This window comes from Aplidium turbinatum, chromosome 9, assembly GCF_918807975.1.
Source record: "Aplidium turbinatum chromosome 9, kaAplTurb1.1, whole genome shotgun sequence".
NCBI classification, from domain to species: Eukaryota; Metazoa; Chordata; class Ascidiacea; order Aplousobranchia; family Polyclinidae; genus Aplidium; species Aplidium turbinatum.
This window is the reverse complement of record NC_137480.1, coordinates 4,236,380-4,256,567: the sequence shown is the minus strand read 5'-3', so window position 1 is coordinate 4,256,567 and position 20,188 is coordinate 4,236,380. Positions and strand designations below refer to the sequence as shown.

Here is a 20,188-nt window from a genome sequence, read left to right as displayed (position 1 = left end):
GGACATAAACCGGTTTGGTTTTACCTCAACGATATACTGATAATAGCTTATACTGACCTGTAAACAATTGATCATCCCTTAGTGCATGAACCCTTTTAAACTTTTCCCGAACATTGAGCTTTGGGTCAGCAAGTGCAACCACTTTAAGCTGAAACACAGCAAGGTTTAATATCATAAAAATTTCAAAAAGTTTTTTTGCAGTCAATCGTAGCCACTGAACTTGCTTTTTCAATATCTACAGTCTAGGGTGGTCCTTATTTTTTTACTTTTGAAATTTTTAGGTCTCACCCTCCCAAAAGGTTCCATTTTGGATAAAAACACCCTGTGTGAAGTATTTTTGAAAAATATTAATGTTTAGAGGTTCCTCAAGGCCCTAGAAATTTCCCCATACACTATGTGTAGGGGGTGTGATGCGGTATGAAATAAACTTTTTGAAACCCCTCTAAACAACTTTGTGCAGACATGAAAACACCTGAAAGCACTCTTAATCACAGTATTTTAACAGCAATCACAAGACACAATTGTTCCACTTTAAGACACAAATTTGTATTGCTTAATTCTCAAAAGACATAATTGTTCCACTCTACGACATAAATGTGTAATTGTGTATTGCACAATTCTCACAAAACACAGTTGTATAATTAGAAGACACAATAGCAGGCCTCGAAATGCATGGCGGACATTTCCGCCGTCACAGCATGTGATGTCCGCAGGAAGTACCATCTAAATCGGTCATATTCAACGAGCAGTAAGAGTACATAGCTCAAGAGAATTATGAAGATTCTTCCACTGATGAAGAAGCTGCAGCGGGTGTTAAAGATATTAAGGATGACCTTATTCAGTTCATTCATGTAGTATTGGCCAAGGAAAAGCAACCTCGAGATGATTATCGTGAACTAATGGAAATCTTATTGCTTTTTCTTGGAGATACTACACTGGGGCAAGCTAATTTTAAAGCACCTGGTGCAAGCCATCATGCACGGTGGATGATGAAAGTGATATACACCTTTAAGGTGTGGTTATTTCGAAGTCAGTTTCACCTGACGGGCCGTGAGCAAACGGTCTCCATGACCTATGTGTGTTTTTTACACGTATCTATATCAAGGCGTGGATAACAGCTCCTTTGGCTATAAAAGCTCCCAACAACGATTTGTCCTGATATAACGAATTGGAAGCTTATAAAACTATTAACAAAGGTATCTCAGAAGCAACAACTGAAAAGATGGGTGGTGATCTGTGGTATCTTTCGGAAGAGCTTGTTGCCCTTTCTCTGTTTGATGATGATGTTGCAGCAAACATCAAAGAAGAAATAGTGGAAGTGATGAGAATTGGAGAAGAAAATTTGAAAGCACCCAATAAAAGAGTCACCATGACACTAAACAGCTTAAAAACTAAGACACTATCTTCATTTGCCAGTACAAACACAAAGTTGTTGTTCAAAAAATTAAGCCTTCCAGATTCTTTTCTCCATCTTCCTGCATCAGAGTGGGAAGAAAACAGTGCTTATCAGACTGCTCGAGAACTATGTAAATCTCTAGCTGTGACCAATGATCATGCAGAAAGAGCTATAGCACTTATCCAAAACTTTTCTGGGCGACTCACTAAAGATGAGAAACAGTTGCAGTACCTTCTTCAAGTAGTTTCACAACATCAAAAATGCATTTCTGAACCACTTAAAAAGGCTTTGATGTGACATTTTACCATTTTTGAGGCGTTGACCATTATAACCATTAACCAATGACTATTAATTTGCATTTAGCAAGTTTGTTTTAACAGGACCGCAATATCGCATGAATCCCAATTTTTCTAAGTTACACATCCAATATATATCTATTCAGCGTGTATTGTTATTTTTATTGCAACTAAAGGCTCACTTATAGCTATTGCTTTACACTGTTTATTGCGCAATATTTCGAAGCAATTAAATTTGCTTCATCACTTTCAAACATGTGAACATTATCATTTTTTTTTATTAATAATATTTATCATCAAGATCACAAAAAAGAACTTTTGTCTTAGGTATACCAAACTGGGTTATTATTTATGCCATGCTGATGAAAACAAGCCATAACACTTGTGCATTTCAAATCCGCATGGCAAAACCAAGCTTACAGAGGTATGACATATATACATACATAAATACATAAAAACATACATACATAAAAACGTGAAATTTTCAGAGGCCTCGAGGAACCTCTAAACGTTAATATTTTTTAAAAATTTTTTCACACAGGGTTTTTTGTGGTAAATGGAACCTTTTTGGGGGGTGAGACTTGAAAAATTATAAAAAAAAATTTTTAGCCCCAAATAAGGACCGCCCTAATCTACACTCTACAGCAGTGGTTCTCATCCGGGGGTCCGTGGATCCCAAGGGGTCTGTAAAGCGATTTCAGGGGGTCCGCGAAAGTTTCCGAGTTTTCAACATGACGGATAAATTAAGAAATTTAAAAATTATTTGTGCTTGTTTATGTATTAGCCTAACAGTGATTCTTAAACTGTAAGTCGCAACGCACTGGTGCGTCGTTTGAAATTTCAAAGGACATTGCACAAAGGTTTGGTTTCTTAACTAAAATATCATATAAGTTACTTAAACCTTTTAATAAGGCTATGTTAGCTATGGTCAACTAAATTCTTTTAAGACAGCAGATTGTTGATCAATGCTTAACTTAGAAATGCAAACGTTAGTCAGCAGTCTATCACTACTCACAGTTTTGCTATGACTGTGATTATAACGAATTAATATTGATTTCAAATGAAAAAATAGAGAAATTCTTAGTAACAGTCACAAGTATTCTATTAACTTTTGATAAAAGTTATAGAAAAACATCAAATGAGCATAATAGCTTACCGATGTTTGATCCTGTCTGCCAACATATAGCTCATAAGTCATAACATAATTTCGTCAATCTCATCAATCGTCAAGTGCGTTGCGATTTCAGCAAATTCTTTTAAGTGTGTTGCTTTGAAACTTATGTAACATATGATTCCATAGGGAAACGCGATAGAGTCCGCGACCGCTTCGATGACACCAAAAGGGGTCCACCAAAACAAAAAGGTTGAGAACCACTGCTCTACAGGCATTGAATTAATGCAAAAAGGTGTTGATTTGCTGACTGGTTTTTGTAATTAACACATGCCAAAAATTTGTGTGGCAATTATAGGTTCCGTCAACCGGGGTTACTTTGGAGTAACCGGGTAACTTTGGACAATTTTTAGATTTTGTTTATTTTATTATAAAATCTGTTGTAAAGTGCTGAACTTGCAGTAATTGCATGGAAACGTCTTCAAAAATTATCTGTGTTCATATTTAGAGCATTTTATTGAATTGTGGGGTAAGTTGATTGGTGCAAATTTATAAGAATAGCCACATCATTAAAATATCATTTTTTCTTTGTCCCCAAAATTAGCCGTCAAGCTGACCAATGGCTAGTAACATCATCATCATCATAATCCATCGTCGGTTTGTTCCCCACTAGTGGGGGTGGCCGATTGTTTCCGCGCAGCAATTGTTTTAATCCCTTTTCTCCATTTCACCCTGTCCCTTGCATCTTCCTCCTTCAGTCCGACTTTTTTAAATTCATCCTTCACTTGTTGTTTCCACGTTCTTCTTGGACGACCGCGTTTCCTCTTCCCATCCACCTTTAGATCTAGTGCCTTTCTAAGAAAACTTCCTTCCTCCCTCCTTATCACATGTCCATACCATCTTACTCCATTTGCCCTTGCCAGTTGGTCTATGGTCTCTCTCATCTCTAGCATATCCAACAATTCTTCAGTCCTTTTTTCCCTTCTCGTTTTCACCCCACACATTGCTCTCACCATTGACCTTTCCGTTCTTCTCAGGATTGCCAGTTCACTCTCTCTCAATATCCATGTCTCGCTACCATATAGCATTGCAGGCCGCACACAGCTCCGATATACTTTCCCTTTCATCCTTAGTGAGAATTTTCTGCCATACAACATTTCCCCACATTCCCTGAACTTTGCCCAGCCCAATCTTGCCCTTGTTGTCACCGCTGCTTCACATCCACCACTTCCATTTATCCGATCACCCAGATAACAGAAGTCTGTCACTGTTTCGATGCCATGGCAGAACTCATCATCATGGCCTTCCACTTCATTCCTTCCTTTACTGCATTTCCCACAAACAAAACACTTCGCCAATCTTGTTGCGGCTCTCTTGCAAACAAAATTAAATGTTACCCATATGTTAGTAATATCTTAGCCTTCATGTTGCCCCAAAACAATGATTATGTGGGAATGTGTTACAAAAAATATTATTATATTTTTGTGTGGTGCTGACATTTCAGTCGAAACTGGGTAACTTTGGACAAGGTTTACAGAATTTTTCCATGTGTTTTCCCAGGTTATTTATGTGAAGGTTATTTATGCAAAAAATGCTATAAAAGTGCTTTAAAAATCAGGTTATTTATGCAAAATGTGTTTTCCCAGGTTATATATATAGTTCAGTTCAGTTGTTTTTATTTCTGACCATCATATCAAAACAATACACGTCAACATAGCAAAGGTCGAGAAAAGGGTAGAAGCGACAAAACGTGAACGTTAAAACCTGCTTGTGACCGAAGTAAGGTATTGAGTTGAAAAAAAAATTTGGCACGGTCGCAACACCTTCAGAAAAATTCAAGTATAAAGGGAAAATAAAAAAAAATAAAATGTTACAAAACAAAAACAAATAAATTTAGGCTATAGCTTTATTAGCCCACATAGCTTTAGCTGATATATTTAAGATTTGTATGGACAGTTGCTATGAAGATAGGCCATGGTGCGTTATCAAGAGTGCTGATGGTCGTAAGGGGAACACGTCTTGAGGCGTTTAGCTCATAGCAAAGAAGAGCAAGGCAGGCAAAGAAAACCCCACAAAGAAATCCTACCACGGGCAAAGCCATTTCAAGCGCAACGCACCATAGGCCTTGCACGACTCACAAAATAGATAGGCTATAACTTGACGACATTGAAAACAATGACAAAAACAAATAAAACAAACTAGCAAGAACAACATTATCATCTTTCGGAAATTCATCTATACCCAGGGAAGTTATGTCTTGAAGATATCAAGCGTGCTTATACAATACATAGTGTGGTACAAAAATAGTGAATGACAGCAAGCTTATAATGGTAAGGACATATAAAAGGAAGCCAGGTTCGAGAAAGTACCAGGATTACACTGAGGAAGGTCTGGAAAAGGCTGTTGAAAGTGTTAAAAGGAAGAAAATGTCATTGAGAGAAGCTGAGAGAAAGTTTAAAATTCCCAAATCAACAATAAGTAATAAAGTGAAAGATATACATACAAATAAACCAGGAAGGCAAGCGGTGTTTACCATCGAAAAGTAAATAGTGGAGCATTTAATAACATGTAGTGTGTGGGGACAACCCTTTTCACCACTAGAAGTGCGCATGTTAGTTAAACGAACACTCGATATGGAGGGCGGTCACGAACCAAGGTTTAAAGATTACTCACCGGGCTACGATCGGTATGCTCTCTTCACGAAGAGGCATTCTGAATTGAAGGTTTACAACACGCCAAACATAAAGTCACAACGAGCCGCGGTAGATTGTGAGTTGATGAAGAAATATTTTGAGAACTTAAAAGAAACAATCGAAGGAGTTAATCCAGCATGTATCATCAACTACGATGAAACAAACTTTGTTGACGATCCTGGGAAGAAGAAGTTCGTGCATAAACGTGGGACAAAATATCCTGAAAGCATATGCAACTACTCGTGTGGAGCCGTATCCATAATGCTTGCAGCTGCGGCTGATGGCACTGTTTTACCGCCATATACAGTCTACAAGGCAGGGCGACTGTGAGATCTTTGGACTATAAACGGGCCATCCAATGCTCGATATGGTACTTCCAAGAGTGGGTGGCTTGATTCGCATAGTTTTACAGAGTGGTTTAAAACTATTCTTCTCCCATACTGCAAAAAGCAAAATGGACGATGTGTCGTTATTGGAGACAACCTGTCCAGTCACTTGTCCCTTGACGTAACAAAGTTGTGCGACCAGAATGACATCCAGTTCTGCTTTGTACCTCCAAATAGTACAAATCGTACTCAACTGCTAGATGTCACCTTTTTTCGACCACTAAAGGGAAAGTGGAGAGATATTTTACGAATTTACAAAGAAAAATCAAGGAGCAAACTGGTTCAAAAATCTGAATTTCCCATGTTGTTGAAGCAGCTACTTACAGCGGTTGGAATGGACAACAACAGCAATGTAGTTCAAGGATTTGAAACATGTGGTATTGTTCCTTTTAATCCAAAAGTTGTATTGAAGAAAATGCCAGACTACGAAACCACTAAAACTACACCTACCTCTGTCAGTAAAGCTGTTCTCGAACACCTTTCGCAAGTGAGCGCAGGAAAGAAGGCTCAAAAACCATGCAAAAAGAAGTTGAATATTGAACCTGGTAAATCCGTATCTTTCGAAGACCTGCAGGAAATGAAGGCAGGAACAAAGGGGAAGGACAAACAAATGAAGAAGAAACGAAGGAAAAGTAAGCGAGTGCCCTCAGAATGTTCAGAAAGTGAAGAGGAAAAAAAAACAGTGACCATACATAATGAATGACACTTTGGATGATGAGGATGAAGTAAATGAAATTGAGAAAATCAAAGTTGGAGATATCGTAGAAGTCACGCAAGGAAAATATGCCAACTACGTCGCTAAAGTTTTGGGAAGATCCTTAAGTGGAGAATGGGAAATTCATTACTACGAGAAAATTTATGAGGCTGGCAGTACAAGAAATCTGCAACGTCATTTTTATCAACTTCGCCCACATGATTATGATTCAAGAGATGATTGCAAAAGAAGGTCCCATTTTGGATTGCTTTATTACCCTATCTACTGCATAGTGCATATATATATATATATAACAAACAAATTGTTCAGTTTCCAACACGTTTTGTTCTCACAAAGCTCACTAAAATACATAACACCCTGCTTAATTATTCTTGTAACATTTACATAATTTTCAGTCGTCCTACTAGTACTTTACCCCTAGGTGGGCTTAACATTGATCATAATATCTGTTCGCTATGCTTTATAATGCAAACTTGTGATCAGTCCAAAGTTACGCCATAGCTGGGGTAACTTTGGACAGTCAGAAATTAAAAAAAATAAACAAACTCATTAATAGCTTCAGTTTATTTTTCAATCCACATGAGATCTATAGGTACCGTACCCTCTTAACATTCAAACACATAATTGCTTGGAAAACCCACATTACATTGAAAAAAATACCGGTTATGCCCAAAAATTGTTCAAAGTAACCCCAGTTGACGGATCACCAGAAGAGATTTAACAACAAAGTTAGTGCAGACGGTCAGAAAGTTTTAAATTTTATTAGGGACAGGGTTTTGGGTCTAGGACTCTAGGTGAAATATTTGCTGATTGCTGAAATCTGAAAAGCGGTTTTGGTCCAATTTTTAGTGCAGAAATAGGGATATGATCGCAATCTTCTTACCTGTGCCATTTCAGTTTTTGAGTTTGTTTATCTTTATCTTGTTTGTTTATCTTTATCCTGCATTGCGGGAAAGCGGACTTGAGCGCTATGCATCGGTGTACGCCTTCCGACATACACCTGACCCACGCTGCAGCCGACGGCAATGTCAGTTTCCGGTTGTCGACTCTACTTATGATTTAAATTTGGTACTACCCATTACTCGAAATCGATCACTAGGTAGTAGGGTGGAGTGAAAAAATTTTTTTCTCTCAAATCAAAAAAGAGGGGTTCTAAAAACTTGTCATTTGACCCAAAATCACCATTAAAATTGATTTTGGGGTGTGGCACTTTTAATTGGCCGTGCCACCCGACCCTAGGGGTCGTGACGAGGTCAAACTTCATGAAATCCGCATAACTTTACAACCGTACATGCTAGAAACTTGAAATTGGTCTTAAAAGATTCAGAAGCTACATGTTTCTATCTGCTCTAAGAGCAATTTTTACCCTAAGTGCAACAGAAAACGTTTTATCAAAAGAAAACTGATATTTGTATTAAACAAGCATCAAGCATTGTGAGACGATGAAATGCATGCAAAAAAAAGCACTTTTAGAAATAGGAGAGTGGAAATTAAACAAATTTCTTGACCTAACGTAGTAAATGAATGTATAGCCCAGTCAAGAATATAGAACACAGCCATTTGACACTTCAGGCATGTTGATGAACTGAAATTCAAAGCCATAAACAGACATAACTCAGCAACAACACTACATTTAACATTATAAAAAACAAAAAGCGAAAAGAAAATTTTCTGAACATATAATTAATTTTACCTCTCAAATACTTGACCCGTTGTGCTGTGTAATCTTAAGTTATCAATTTGTGTGAGCGAGGCAGTTTCTCAAATGTTTAGATTTGACCATATTTTTGCTGTGATACTGTATGATTCTTTAGCATTTCTTTTAAAATGTATTTTTCTTATAGGCTTGAAAAGGGCTGTATGACTGGCCGAAAACGCTCGCTTTTTTTTTATAATGTTAAATGTAATGTTGTTGCTGAGTTATGTCTGTTTATGGTCTAAAAGAGTTACCTCTCTACCCAAATTGTATGAAACTCAAAGGTACAGCAACAATATGTAACTCTGTATGGTCACTGCTCAGTATTCTATGCCTGTTCAATGTTCATGAAGCAATTGTTTCTCTGTGTCAAAGCGTTTCATCAGACGTCTAGATTTAATTTTCTATCTGATCAAACTGTCACGCCTGTCATACCTTGCTACAGAGGATGATGCATCTGTCACCAACTTAATGTGCCGTTCAACTCTTTGATTGTGGCAAGGATGCTGAAGTCGCAATGGACTATCTCAAATCTCCTTAAGTGTGGATCGACTTAGAGCTTTGATCAGTGAAGGTTCACAAATCCCAGGGTCATTTAGATTGATAAGCTTGTAATACTCCTTCGCCTTGATGTTGATTTTAGGAACAAGAAACCAACGCACACTGGAACTAACATTTGTACCAGTCTTCTCATCTGATTGTTCCAGGTCACCTCCTTCAAAGTTGTCATTCGGTGAAATGTTGACTCCATGTTCCTGTAAACATCCTCTCATCGCCAATATTTTGTTCACAGCAATTCTGCTAATTTCTTCACTGCCGTCTCACCAAAATATTCTCCGGATGTGCAAAGAATGCATTTCTTTGCACAACCTTTAACAAAATTCCCCTCACTTTTTTGGACGGGAACTGGACGATTCAACTCTGGACAAGATCGAACAGAGTCTTTGGCCCATCAGATATTTTATCTTTGTGCTTGATTTAAAACCATGTGGAAGTATATATATATATACCTTTAAGCAAAATTCAGCCAAAGTATGCCGGTTTGCGAACGGCTTTGATATTGAAGTATAATACTGCAGGATTCTGCATGCAAGTGTGAGCCACCTCGAGTGGACAATTGGCCCTATCTCCAACATTGCTAAATCATCATCCACATGACCAAGGAGAGTTTTCCAACAAATCCTGTAAGAATAATGCTGGTCTATGCTGAGGTTAGCGACAACTTTATTGGGCAGTAATGGAAAGTTCTGGTTTGAAATGGGTTTCATCATAATCCATCGTCGGTTTGTTCCCCACTAGTGGGGGTGGCCGATTGTTTCCGCGCAGCAATTCTTTTAATCCCTTTTCTCCATATCACCCTGTCCCTTGCATCGTCCTCCTTCAGTCCGACTTTTTTTAATTCATCCTTCACTTGTTGTTTCCACGTTCTTTTTGGACGACCGCGTTTCCTCTTCCAATCCACCTTTAGATCTAGTGCCTTTCTAAGAAAACTTCCTTCCTCCCTCCTTATCACATGTCCATACCATCTTACTCCATTTGCCCTTGCCAGTTGGTCTATGGTCTTTCTCATCTCCAGCATATCCAACAATTCTTCAGTCCTTTTTTCCCTTCTCGTTTTCACCCCACACATTGCTCTCACCATTGACCTTTCCGTTCTTCTCAGGATTGCCAGGTTTGAATTTTTGAATTGGCCAATCCGAAACACAACCACTTAGTTTTGATCCAATCTTTCCTTGGAAAGTATTATGTGTTGTCCCATCTATAGCTACAAGCACATGTCGCAATAGCAGTTCATTGCAGTGTAGAAGGCATATCAGTATCACCCACTGCAATGGATGTTCTACCTTCTCTTCCAATGCTCTGATTAAGCCATTGTATGATCCGGTCATTGCTGCCGTGCCATCAGTTCCTACAACTACAAGTTTGTCGCCCAGTTCAGTGTACTTTATGGCATCATTGACGGTATTTGCAGTTGTTCTTCCTTTCCCATCCTCAGGTGTGACATGGGTCAAATAATACTCGCCTGGTACTCCAACAATGACATAGTGCTCTTCCAGGATTGATTGTGATTGTGAATGGATTTTGAAATATAGTCTATTATGTTGTTCCTCTATGTAATAGATTCTAAAATGGACGATTCCACAATGCACACAGTACATACTTAATACTTATTATGGTTGAGAGCGAAATGATAAAATATCAGTTTTTTTTATTTAAATCATTTTCTGTTGCATTTATGGTTAAAATTGCTTTTAGAGCAGATAGAAACATGTAGCTTCTGAATCTTTTAAGACCAATTTCAAGTTTCTAGCATGTACGGTTGTAAAGTTATGCGGATTTCATGAAATTTAACCTCGTTGCGACCCCTAGGGTCGGGTGGCACGGCCAATTAAAAGTGCCACACCCCAAAATCAATTTTAATGGTGATTTTGGGTCAAATGACAAGTTTTTAGAACCCCTCTTTTTTGATTTGAGAGAAAAAAAATTTTTCACTCCACCCTACTAGGTAGAGGCAATTATCGTTAAGTTTCTTGCCCAGAGAAACAACAGCAAGTGCGGGTGGCTGGAGTCGAACATGCAGGCTCTCGACTGCGAGCCCAACGCGATAACCACTCGGCCACGGCTGCCGACGAATGCGGTTTAAACAAACATTAGCCTGTTTTATCCGAAATTCATGTTTCAGGTTATTTTACCAAAAATTTGTGTTTAGCGGAATGAGCATATAGATCAACCCTTGCTTTCAGAGGCAAAAATCCCTTGTAAAAATCTTGACCTATATGAGTATGTTCAGTTCAGTTGGTTTTATTTCTGATCGTCACAGCAAAATCGCATCACATCACAGCCACAATGCATGTACATAGGCGTAGCCGGGGGGGGGGGGGGCGAAATGGGCCATGGCCCCCCAAATTTTCAAAATTTGGATTCCGAAGTTGAACCCTTTGTTGTAAATATAATATAATTTGTATAAATTTATATCGTTTTCCAAGACATCTGGCTATTAACACCCACCAGGACTTGTTTTAGACACACAGAAAGACACCAATAAATTTTGCAAATCGTAAATCGCGCAAAGTTTAAATTTAAATATAAATGTTTATTAAAGAATTTGTACAATGATCACTCCTGAAACGTATCATCCGCTTATTTCTCTTCACAATATTTTTTTTTATGTTGCCCTGTGTTATTCCATTGTTAATGTATTGTTAATTCCATTGTTAATTTTTACAAATTAAAGTGCTGGTATTGTGCTATTTATTATATACCGTATGTGTTAATGTTCTTAATTTTGAGTCTTTTGTTTAAATGTTTGGGTGGCAGCTGACTTTGGTGACCTTTTGGTCTTTCGCTGCCATCCTTGTTGTGCGAATTATTTGTGTTTTTGCTTTTTGTGTCTTTCTTTTTCGCCAACAAAACAAAAAATAAACTGAACTGAACTTCTTTTAACTAATCTGTGGAAGCAATTTCAGAATGGCTTACTCTGTTGGGTTTTTGTGTAGTATTTGTGTAGCTGAGTTTTTTGTGTTCTCTAATTTTAGCCGCAGTTTTTGCCCGTTTGTGTGTAACAGCTATATATATATACCTTTAATAAGTTAATAGGTGTTTATCTGCTAATAAATTTCCTACAAATATTACCCTGAAAGTGTTTCCAGAAAGCGCTATACTCCATTATTTGAGTGCAATTTTGCAAAAATTTTCCGGGGGTGAATGCCCCCGGACCCCCCTAGAATACGCGTGCCTTTGGCACGCTCTAACCTCCACCAGTTTTTTTGCTTCCCTTGCTTAACCCACCAGGATACGTCACTGCACATTAGGGTGGTCCTCAAATGTATGGTAAAATTTTGAAGTTGGAAAAGTTTGGTTCTTACCCTCTCATTTGGTTCCATTTCACTAAAAAACAGTTCACTAAAAGTTTGAAGTATTTTGATAAAAGTTTAGAGGTGCCACATGACCAGTGAAAAATGACAAAAATACGAAAATTTTGTCAAAATACGTAAACCGCCTAAATAAATGTCTTAAAAACAAAACCTCAGCAATATACAATGCACTGCAGAGTGCAGATACAAATGAAGAAAAATAGGCAACAATCTTGCCAAATCTGGCAGTAGCAACTACTCCAGTCTGTAGTGGGCTATAAAATATACTGTAATGATATGCTGAATATGTTTATAAGTTAGATCGCACCCACCTAGAGTGGACACATTTACAGGTCTCGTATATCAAATATGATTCAGTCTGTGGACTTTAAGTGGTTCTCAATATTCATATTATTGCACTTTCGAAGATGACGCAGAATATACTGCATTTGATTTTCATCTTTTGTCAGCAAATTGTTAAAATTTTGCATCAATGCAACACCTCTTTCAGCAAAATCGTTGATCACATGAAGACTAACTAACAACGCTTTTTGCTCTCTTATAACTTTCATCCAAATCCCATGCTACAACTTCCAGCTTTAGAAAGTCAGATGGCAAATCCAAAATCTGGAACAATCGCATGGTGTTGGATGTGACAAAGTCTGATAAATCTTTTGAAAAGACATCATCTGGCAATGAAGAAATACGCTTCAATGGTGGACTACTCATACTTTTATGGGTCAAGGCAAAAACCATAGCTTTTTTTCCAATACTTGAAACACCTTCATCAAAAAATACAAGGCCAATAAGTTCTTCACTTAAAGTTAGGGTTAAGCGGAAACTCCAATTCGTGTGCTATTTTGGCTTTTTTTAATTTTTTTCTCGATTTTTTAGGATACAAAATGAGGGTACGAATGGTTCAGGGTACAAACGGTTCAGTATATAGAATTAGGTTGCATCCTCACTTATGTACCATAAGTGCCTTGAGAATGTTTTCATTGCTTCCTTGGCTACTGCTGAATCATCTTGCTGATATTCCTTTAGTCTTTTTATCTGGGGTTGCAGATCATTCCGTGGGTCGCACGTTGTTAAAGAAGCAGTAAACCAAGATTAGAAGTTATAAGCAATGCGTCTGCACATTGCAATACAAGAAAGAAATATACTTTTAACACAAAAATGACAAATTTTTTGAAACCACATTGCTCCTTATTGGTCAAATCAAACTGCATTCTGAACAGCCAAATCTTCAATGCATATATACTAGCAGTGGCCATCCATCTTGTCTGATGAAGGGCGCCAGGATAACAAAACCGAATGCCATGTGGTGGTGCTCCATTAAGAATTATGATAGATAATTCAAGGAACTCTTGGTCATCTCTTAATTGAGTTTTTTCCAACTGGTCTTTGCAAAAACTAATGATCTCATCAGCACAGCAGAAGTCATCATTTTCTAAGGTGACATAACAATCTTTGTCAAAACTAGGCTATCCCACTTTGCTTTAAATCACCTGAAAACAAGAATATCCTGTCCAGATGATGGCCCAATGTTGAGAACGCTCTTTGCAGCACAAGTTCTAGAATCTAGAATATGGTGACAGCAAGCCAAATGGAGCAAGTCCTTGTTTAATTCTTTTGCAATTAAATACAGGCACCAGACCAAACACCAGTGTTGCTGGATGTCGTGTCAAAACACATTGCTCTTACATTGTCAACACTCAACAACACCCAAATCTTTAACACATAGGCCTACCATTAGTCCAGTAGCTTGCGCACTTCCTGATGAAGACTGCAACTTTAGCACTCCAAGCAATGTGTTAGTAGTCATTCCAGTGACAATTAGTGGTAACCGTTTAACTTTTTTTGTTACCAGTTATATCTGGAAGGAGTTTTCCATTCCGTGAACAATGGGCAGTTGAAATTAAAAAGGCTGTTTCAGCAATGATTTCCATTTCTTTACATATCTGCTTGGTAACTAAAACACCAACTTTCTTAGCCAAATAGTGAACAAGTGCCACTGCTATGCCTTGTATTGATACTAAATAAAGTTATGGAAAGCTGAGGAATAGAAGCCACATGGTTGTGTGTCATACTGTGATTGGAAGATTAACCCCGTATATAGGAAACTACCTCTTTAATAGGTGCATTGGTGCAATTAAATAAATGAATACAATTACAGCAACAGGTAGACACATACAGGCTGCCTGCAGTAAAGCATACATAATTCACTGAAGCAACATAGGGCGAAAAAGTTTGATTTTAACCCTATTTTCAGTTTTTTTGGATTTTCTCAAAAATTAAAGCAGTTAGAGCATACTTTCCTCTTGAGCACAGATAGGAATATGGTTGCTTTGCATCTTTTGACACCAAGCGCAGTTCTCTATGTCATCTGGTTCTGGAGTTATGTAAATTTAAGCAAAAATTCCCTGCGACCCCCCAGATCGATTTTCAAGTTCATTGTGGCACCCCTAAACGTAATCCAATGGGTCTCAATTTTTTATAGGTTTAGTTTTAAGTCATTTAGAGACTTTTCAGAGGGTAAGACATAGCAATTTCAAAAATTCGATTTTGGGGACCACCCTACTGCACATTAGGTGGCGATGTCTTAAATCAAACACTTTGTCGTTCTCTTCAATTCATCAAATATTTGGCCCCCCCCCCAAATTTTTTTGCTGGCTACGCCACTGTGCATGTACCGTATGGTACTAAGAGGAGAAATTGATTTCAAGTCTGTTGAAATGTGGAATGTCTACCACTTATGTTATGCTGCTTAATAAGTATATAATTTTACAAACCAAATGTGGAAAATCTTTTGCATATGCACTATATCCGTATCCTCGATTTCCACCTCCAACAACAATGCATGTTAGTTGACGAACATCTTTCGCAAATAAAGGGTGTTGCAAATTTTACAACCTATGTTGAAAATATGATTTTCTGACCGGAAATGGCGTGAAACGACACCAAAAAAAAATTTTTTGAAAAATTTTAAGGTTTAGGTGTCCCACACTCACCCCGAAAATTTTGCGTTTTGCCGCAAATGAACATATTTTCAAACGCATGCAATTTCTACATTTTACATCATAACCACACCATGTTGGGTATCATTTTGATCAGAATTTTATGGAGAACATCACTAAACTATCAAAAGTTAATTTTCTGCAAGAATGTAAAAATTGAAAATTTGGCCTGGTGTAATATTTTGACAAAAATCCATTCGAAAAAGGTGGAAAAATTGGAAAATTAGACACAAAATGTTTTGAAACATATGGTTACTACGATAGTCTTATCAGTTAAATGCCAAACAGTGTCAAAACTAAGTGTCAAAGCTGATTGGGGTTGTCAATCATCCTTGAAAATCACCATCTCATCCAAAACTTTGAAGCTATCCAACTCTTGTATCATCGGCCAATCTAATTGATATTTGCTGGTACACCTTCTCTTTTTCTTTGAAGTGTCAAAACTGTGTGATATCCGAACATATTGATGTGACATAAGCTCGTATTTTGTCATTAGTTTCTTTTATTTTGTCGTCTGACATTGCATCGTTTCTGTCTTCAACCTTTCGGTTACTCAAACATCTGGTGATGTTGCCAATCAGCCTCTCATTCGCCATCTGGTTGTTTTTGAAGGACACCCATTCAACCAATCATTAGGCTGGCCTAGTGACAAACAAGGAGAGCAAACAAACCTTGCCTGAAAAACGGCGTCCCACAGCAGGGATCGGTACTGGCTCCACTTCTTTTCAACATCTACACCCACGACCTGCCAACTACGGTTTCCGCAAAATATGCTTATGCAAACGACCTGGCAATTCTCCACTCTACAAAGTCGTGGGAAAATCTAGAAGACACCTTGAGCCAGGACATGAAAACTCTCTCAGCCTAACTCCAGAACTGGCGACTGAAATTCAGCGAAACCAAAACTGTGGCAGCAGCTTTCCACCTCCATAATCGGGAAGCTGATCGTGAGCTACACGTCCAGAACAACGGAAAATCTCTGTCCTTCTGCCCCGAACCAAGATATCTTGGGGTGACACTGGACAGATCGCTCACATACCGCCACCATTTGGTGTCACTGCGCAAGAAACTCACATCCCGCGCTGCGCTACTCAAGCGCCTGGCAGGCTCTAGCTGGGGGGCGAGGGCTGACACTTTGCGTATAGCAGCCCTAGCCCTTGTCTACTCTTCAGCAGAGTACTGTGCACCTGTTTGGTGCTGCAGTGCTCACTGCCATAAACAGCGCCCTGCGCACAGTGACCGGATGCCTGCATCCCACACCATTGGACAATCTCCCCATTCTCGCTGGCATCCAACCCACTGAGCTTCGTCGCGAAGAAGCCACTCTGTCACTCGGTCGACGGGCACTGGAGCCTAACCACCTTCTCCACTACAAGATCTCTGCTCTCCCAAACGAGCACCCCCGTCGACTGAAATCAAGACACCCATTCGTGCCAGCCGCTCAACTTCTTATCAACAAAGCTGATGTACAAGACATCTCTGCGGCTGCTTGGGCGGACCATAAATGGAGTTCTGAATGGAAGTCAAGCGCCACCAGACTCTATTCGTTCATCCCCGACGCTGACACACGCCCCATCGGTTTAACACTATCAAGACAGGCATGGGTGCGCCTCAACTGTCTCCGTACGGGCGTCAAGCTTTTTCACTCAACCATGCATCAATGGGGAATGGCCTCTTCCTCTTCCTGTGAACGTGGTGCCGAGGAACAGACCGCAGACCACATCATTAATGACTGCTCCATCTTCAAGCCACCTAACGGAGTGGAAGGTCTGCATGTCATGGATGATGAAACCAAAGACTGGCTGCTCTCTAGCAGCCTTCCAGTGTAGTCTGGCAACATCGTGAATCTGGGGTGGTAAAAGGATAGACCCTCGGCCCCAGACGCTCACACGATGACGACGACACAGTTTTGACACTTCAAAGAAAAAGAGAAGGTGTACCAGCAAACATCAATTAGATTGGCCCATGATACAAGAGTTGGATAGCTTCAAAGTTTTAGATGAGATGGTGATTTTCAAGGATGATTGACAAGCCCAATGATCTTTGACACTTAGTTTTGACACTGTTTGGCATTTAACTGATAAAACTATTGTAGTATTGTGTATACCATATGTTTCAAAACATTTTGTGTCTAATTTTCCAATTTTTCCACCTTTTTCAAATGGATTTTTGTCAAAATATCACGCCAGGCCAAATTTTCAATTTTTACATTCTTGCAGAAAATTAACTTTTGATAGTTTAGTGATGTTCTCCATAAAATTCTGATCAAAATGATACCCAACATGGTGTGGTTATGATGTAAAATGTAGAAATTGCATGCGTTTGAAAATATGTTCATTTGCGGCAAAACGCAAAATTTTCGGGGTGAGCGTGGGACACCTAAAACATAAAATTTTTCAAAAATTTTTTCTTCTGGTGTCGTTTCACGCCATTTCCGGTCAGAAAATCATACTTCCAAAAAGAGATTCAAAAATTTTTTGAAAAACGCAACACCCTAATACAATTACAGCAACAGGTAGACACATACAGGCTGCCTGCAGTAAAGCATACATAATTCGCTGAAGCAACATAGGGCGAAAAAGTTTGATTTTAACCCTATTTTCAGTTTTTTTGGATTTTCTCAAAAATTAAAGCAGTTAGAGCATACTTTCCTCTTGAGCACAGATAGGAATACGGTTGCTTTGCATCTTTTGACACCAAGCGCAGTTCTCTATGTCATCTGGTTCTGGAGTTATGTAAATTTAAGCAAAAATTCCCCGCGACCCCCCAGATCGATTTTCAAGTTCATTGTGGCACCCCTAAACGTAATCCAATGGGTCTCAATTTTTTATAGGTTTAGTTTTAAGTCATTTAGAGACTTTTCAGAGGGTAAGACATAGCAATTTCAAAAATTCGATTTTGGGGACCACCCTACTGCACATTAGGTGGCGATGTCTTAAATCAAACACTTTGTCGTTCTCTTCAATTCATCAAATATTTGGCCCCCCCCCCCAAATTTTTTTGCTGGCTACGCCACTGTGCATGTACCGTATGGTACTAAGAGGAGAAATTGATTTCAAGTCTGTTGAAATGTGGAATGTCTACCACTTATGTTATGCTGCTTAATAAGTATATAATTTTACAAACCAAATGTGGAAAATCTTTTGCATATGCACTATATCCGTATCCTCGATTTCCACCTCCAACAACAATGCATGTTAGTTGACGAACATCTTTCGCAAATAAAGGGTCATAGAAACACATGGCATCATTGTCTTTACTTTCTAGGCTGGCTGCAAGATTGGTATCAGATGTTGGCTGAGACATAGATGTATTCTTTTTGGTTGTTTTTATTAAAGCTTCTTTTAGCTTATTCATTTTATTCAAGTTTTTTAATAAAATGTTACAGCATTTATAATCTGTTGAAACAAGCTTGAACAAGAAGTACTCAGTTGGTTAAGCGCTAGACATTATGAAAGACAAAACTTCACTATCAAGCGACGCTGATCTAGGGGTAGGCAGTAAAAATGAAGGTATTCAGATTTTGCATAGGACTCTTTTTTAAACAATAATATGATATGACAATGCAAAATCAGCAAAAAAATTTGAACTTTAGGTGTTTTTGGCGGTTAGCACCACAAAAAACTGAAAATTGCATTTTCGGATTGTGAATTTAACAAAATATTACAATTTTCCGGAATAAGTGGTTTTCAAATGTATAATATATACTGCATAAACTTGTCATTTTTTTATGCAAATAGCTTTGTGAAGATGGAATAATAACTCAAGACTAATTTGGAATTTTATTAGTAAAAGAAAAGTCCAAAAAACACAAAAAAATGGTGAAAAATCATCAATTTTTTATGATAAAGTGTTCAGGAAAGGACAGGCCTATTGCAAAGCCTTGGACACTAGAAAAGATACAGTAGAAGAATGGTGGGGTATAAAATGGTGAAGCTTTCAAGGTTAATGCATTTAATGGACTTCTTAAACCGAGGGGAGGACATTTCTGGGGGGAGGGGGTATGAAATAAGGATTTGAGTAACTGATTCCAGAGTCATGCCGCTGAGGGAAAATACCTAAACGGATTTTATTAAATACATTTAGTAGGCTACTATGATTATGTTAATCTTGTTACTAATACTATAATTGTTTTTTTCAGATGACAGAAAATAATACAATATTTGTGCTAGGGGATGTACTTCCCAAAAATTATGATGCAGCAATTGCTATATTTAGTGTTGCCTAAAAACTGAAATCAGAGAAGATGACGCTTTGCATCAGGTTATGTTACTGCTTTGATAAAAACATGGACAAAAGCATTCGGAAAAGATTACATCATTGACCGGAAATGCATCATGGAGAAAGTTCAAAAGGTCATAACCCACTACCACAATCATGTTTATGCCGAACACAACCGCACAAAACCAAAAAAGATAGGAATGGCTTTCGTGAAAAAGAGTATTCGGCATCTCCACAAATCCTGGAAAAAATGTTATTGATGTTCAATTGTTCATAAAGAATTGCAAGACGTATACACTACAGTACCAACCAATGGTCTTCTTGAATAGGGAAATGGACGATTTAACAAGCGACGAAAAGGCTTTTTATATCGACCAACTGGGGTATCAAGTCATGCGCATCAGTGAAGAAATTGAGTATGGCATAGAAAAGGAATCAGAAGTAGCTGAACAACAGGCAATCATTGAACAAGATAGGATTGAAGAACAATACATGCAAATTGAAGACGAAACCAACCTATCGAATACATTAAGTGATCAACTGATTGGTTGTCATTGTATTTCACATGTGCCCCGGCCGATTAGCACTGATATTCAGTTGATCACTTAATGTATTCAATAGGTCGGTTTCGTCTTCAATTTGCATGTATTGTTCTTCAATCCTATCTTGTTCAATGATTGCCGGTTGTTCAGCTACTTCTGATTCCTTTTCTATGCCATACTCAATTTCTTCACTGATGCGCATGACTTGATACCCCAGTTGGTCGATATAAAAAGCCTTTTAGTCGCTTGTTAAATCATCCA

General features: G+C 38.3%; 1 protein-coding gene across 2 annotated transcripts in view; it reads right to left on the bottom strand.

Moving 5' to 3' along the window:
- LOC145777180 (putative oxidoreductase YteT) overlaps nt 1-18,477 on the bottom strand; it is a 34,804-nt gene extending 16,327 nt beyond the window's left edge. The window contains exons 1-2 of one of the 2 annotated variants that reach the window (XM_082588496.1): nt 18,291-18,477; nt 58-148 (exon numbers count right to left, since the gene is read on the bottom strand). In XM_082588496.1, coding sequence (XP_082444622.1) covers nt 58-148; nt 18,291-18,470 — 271 coding nt within the window. In that variant the 5' untranslated portion in view covers nt 18,471-18,477. Of the gene's footprint in view, nt 1-57; nt 149-7,480; nt 7,504-18,290 lie in introns of those variants that run through there. The other variant, XM_082588497.1, reaches the window with a different exon arrangement.
- Nucleotides 18,478-20,188: the final 1,711 nt, after the last annotated feature.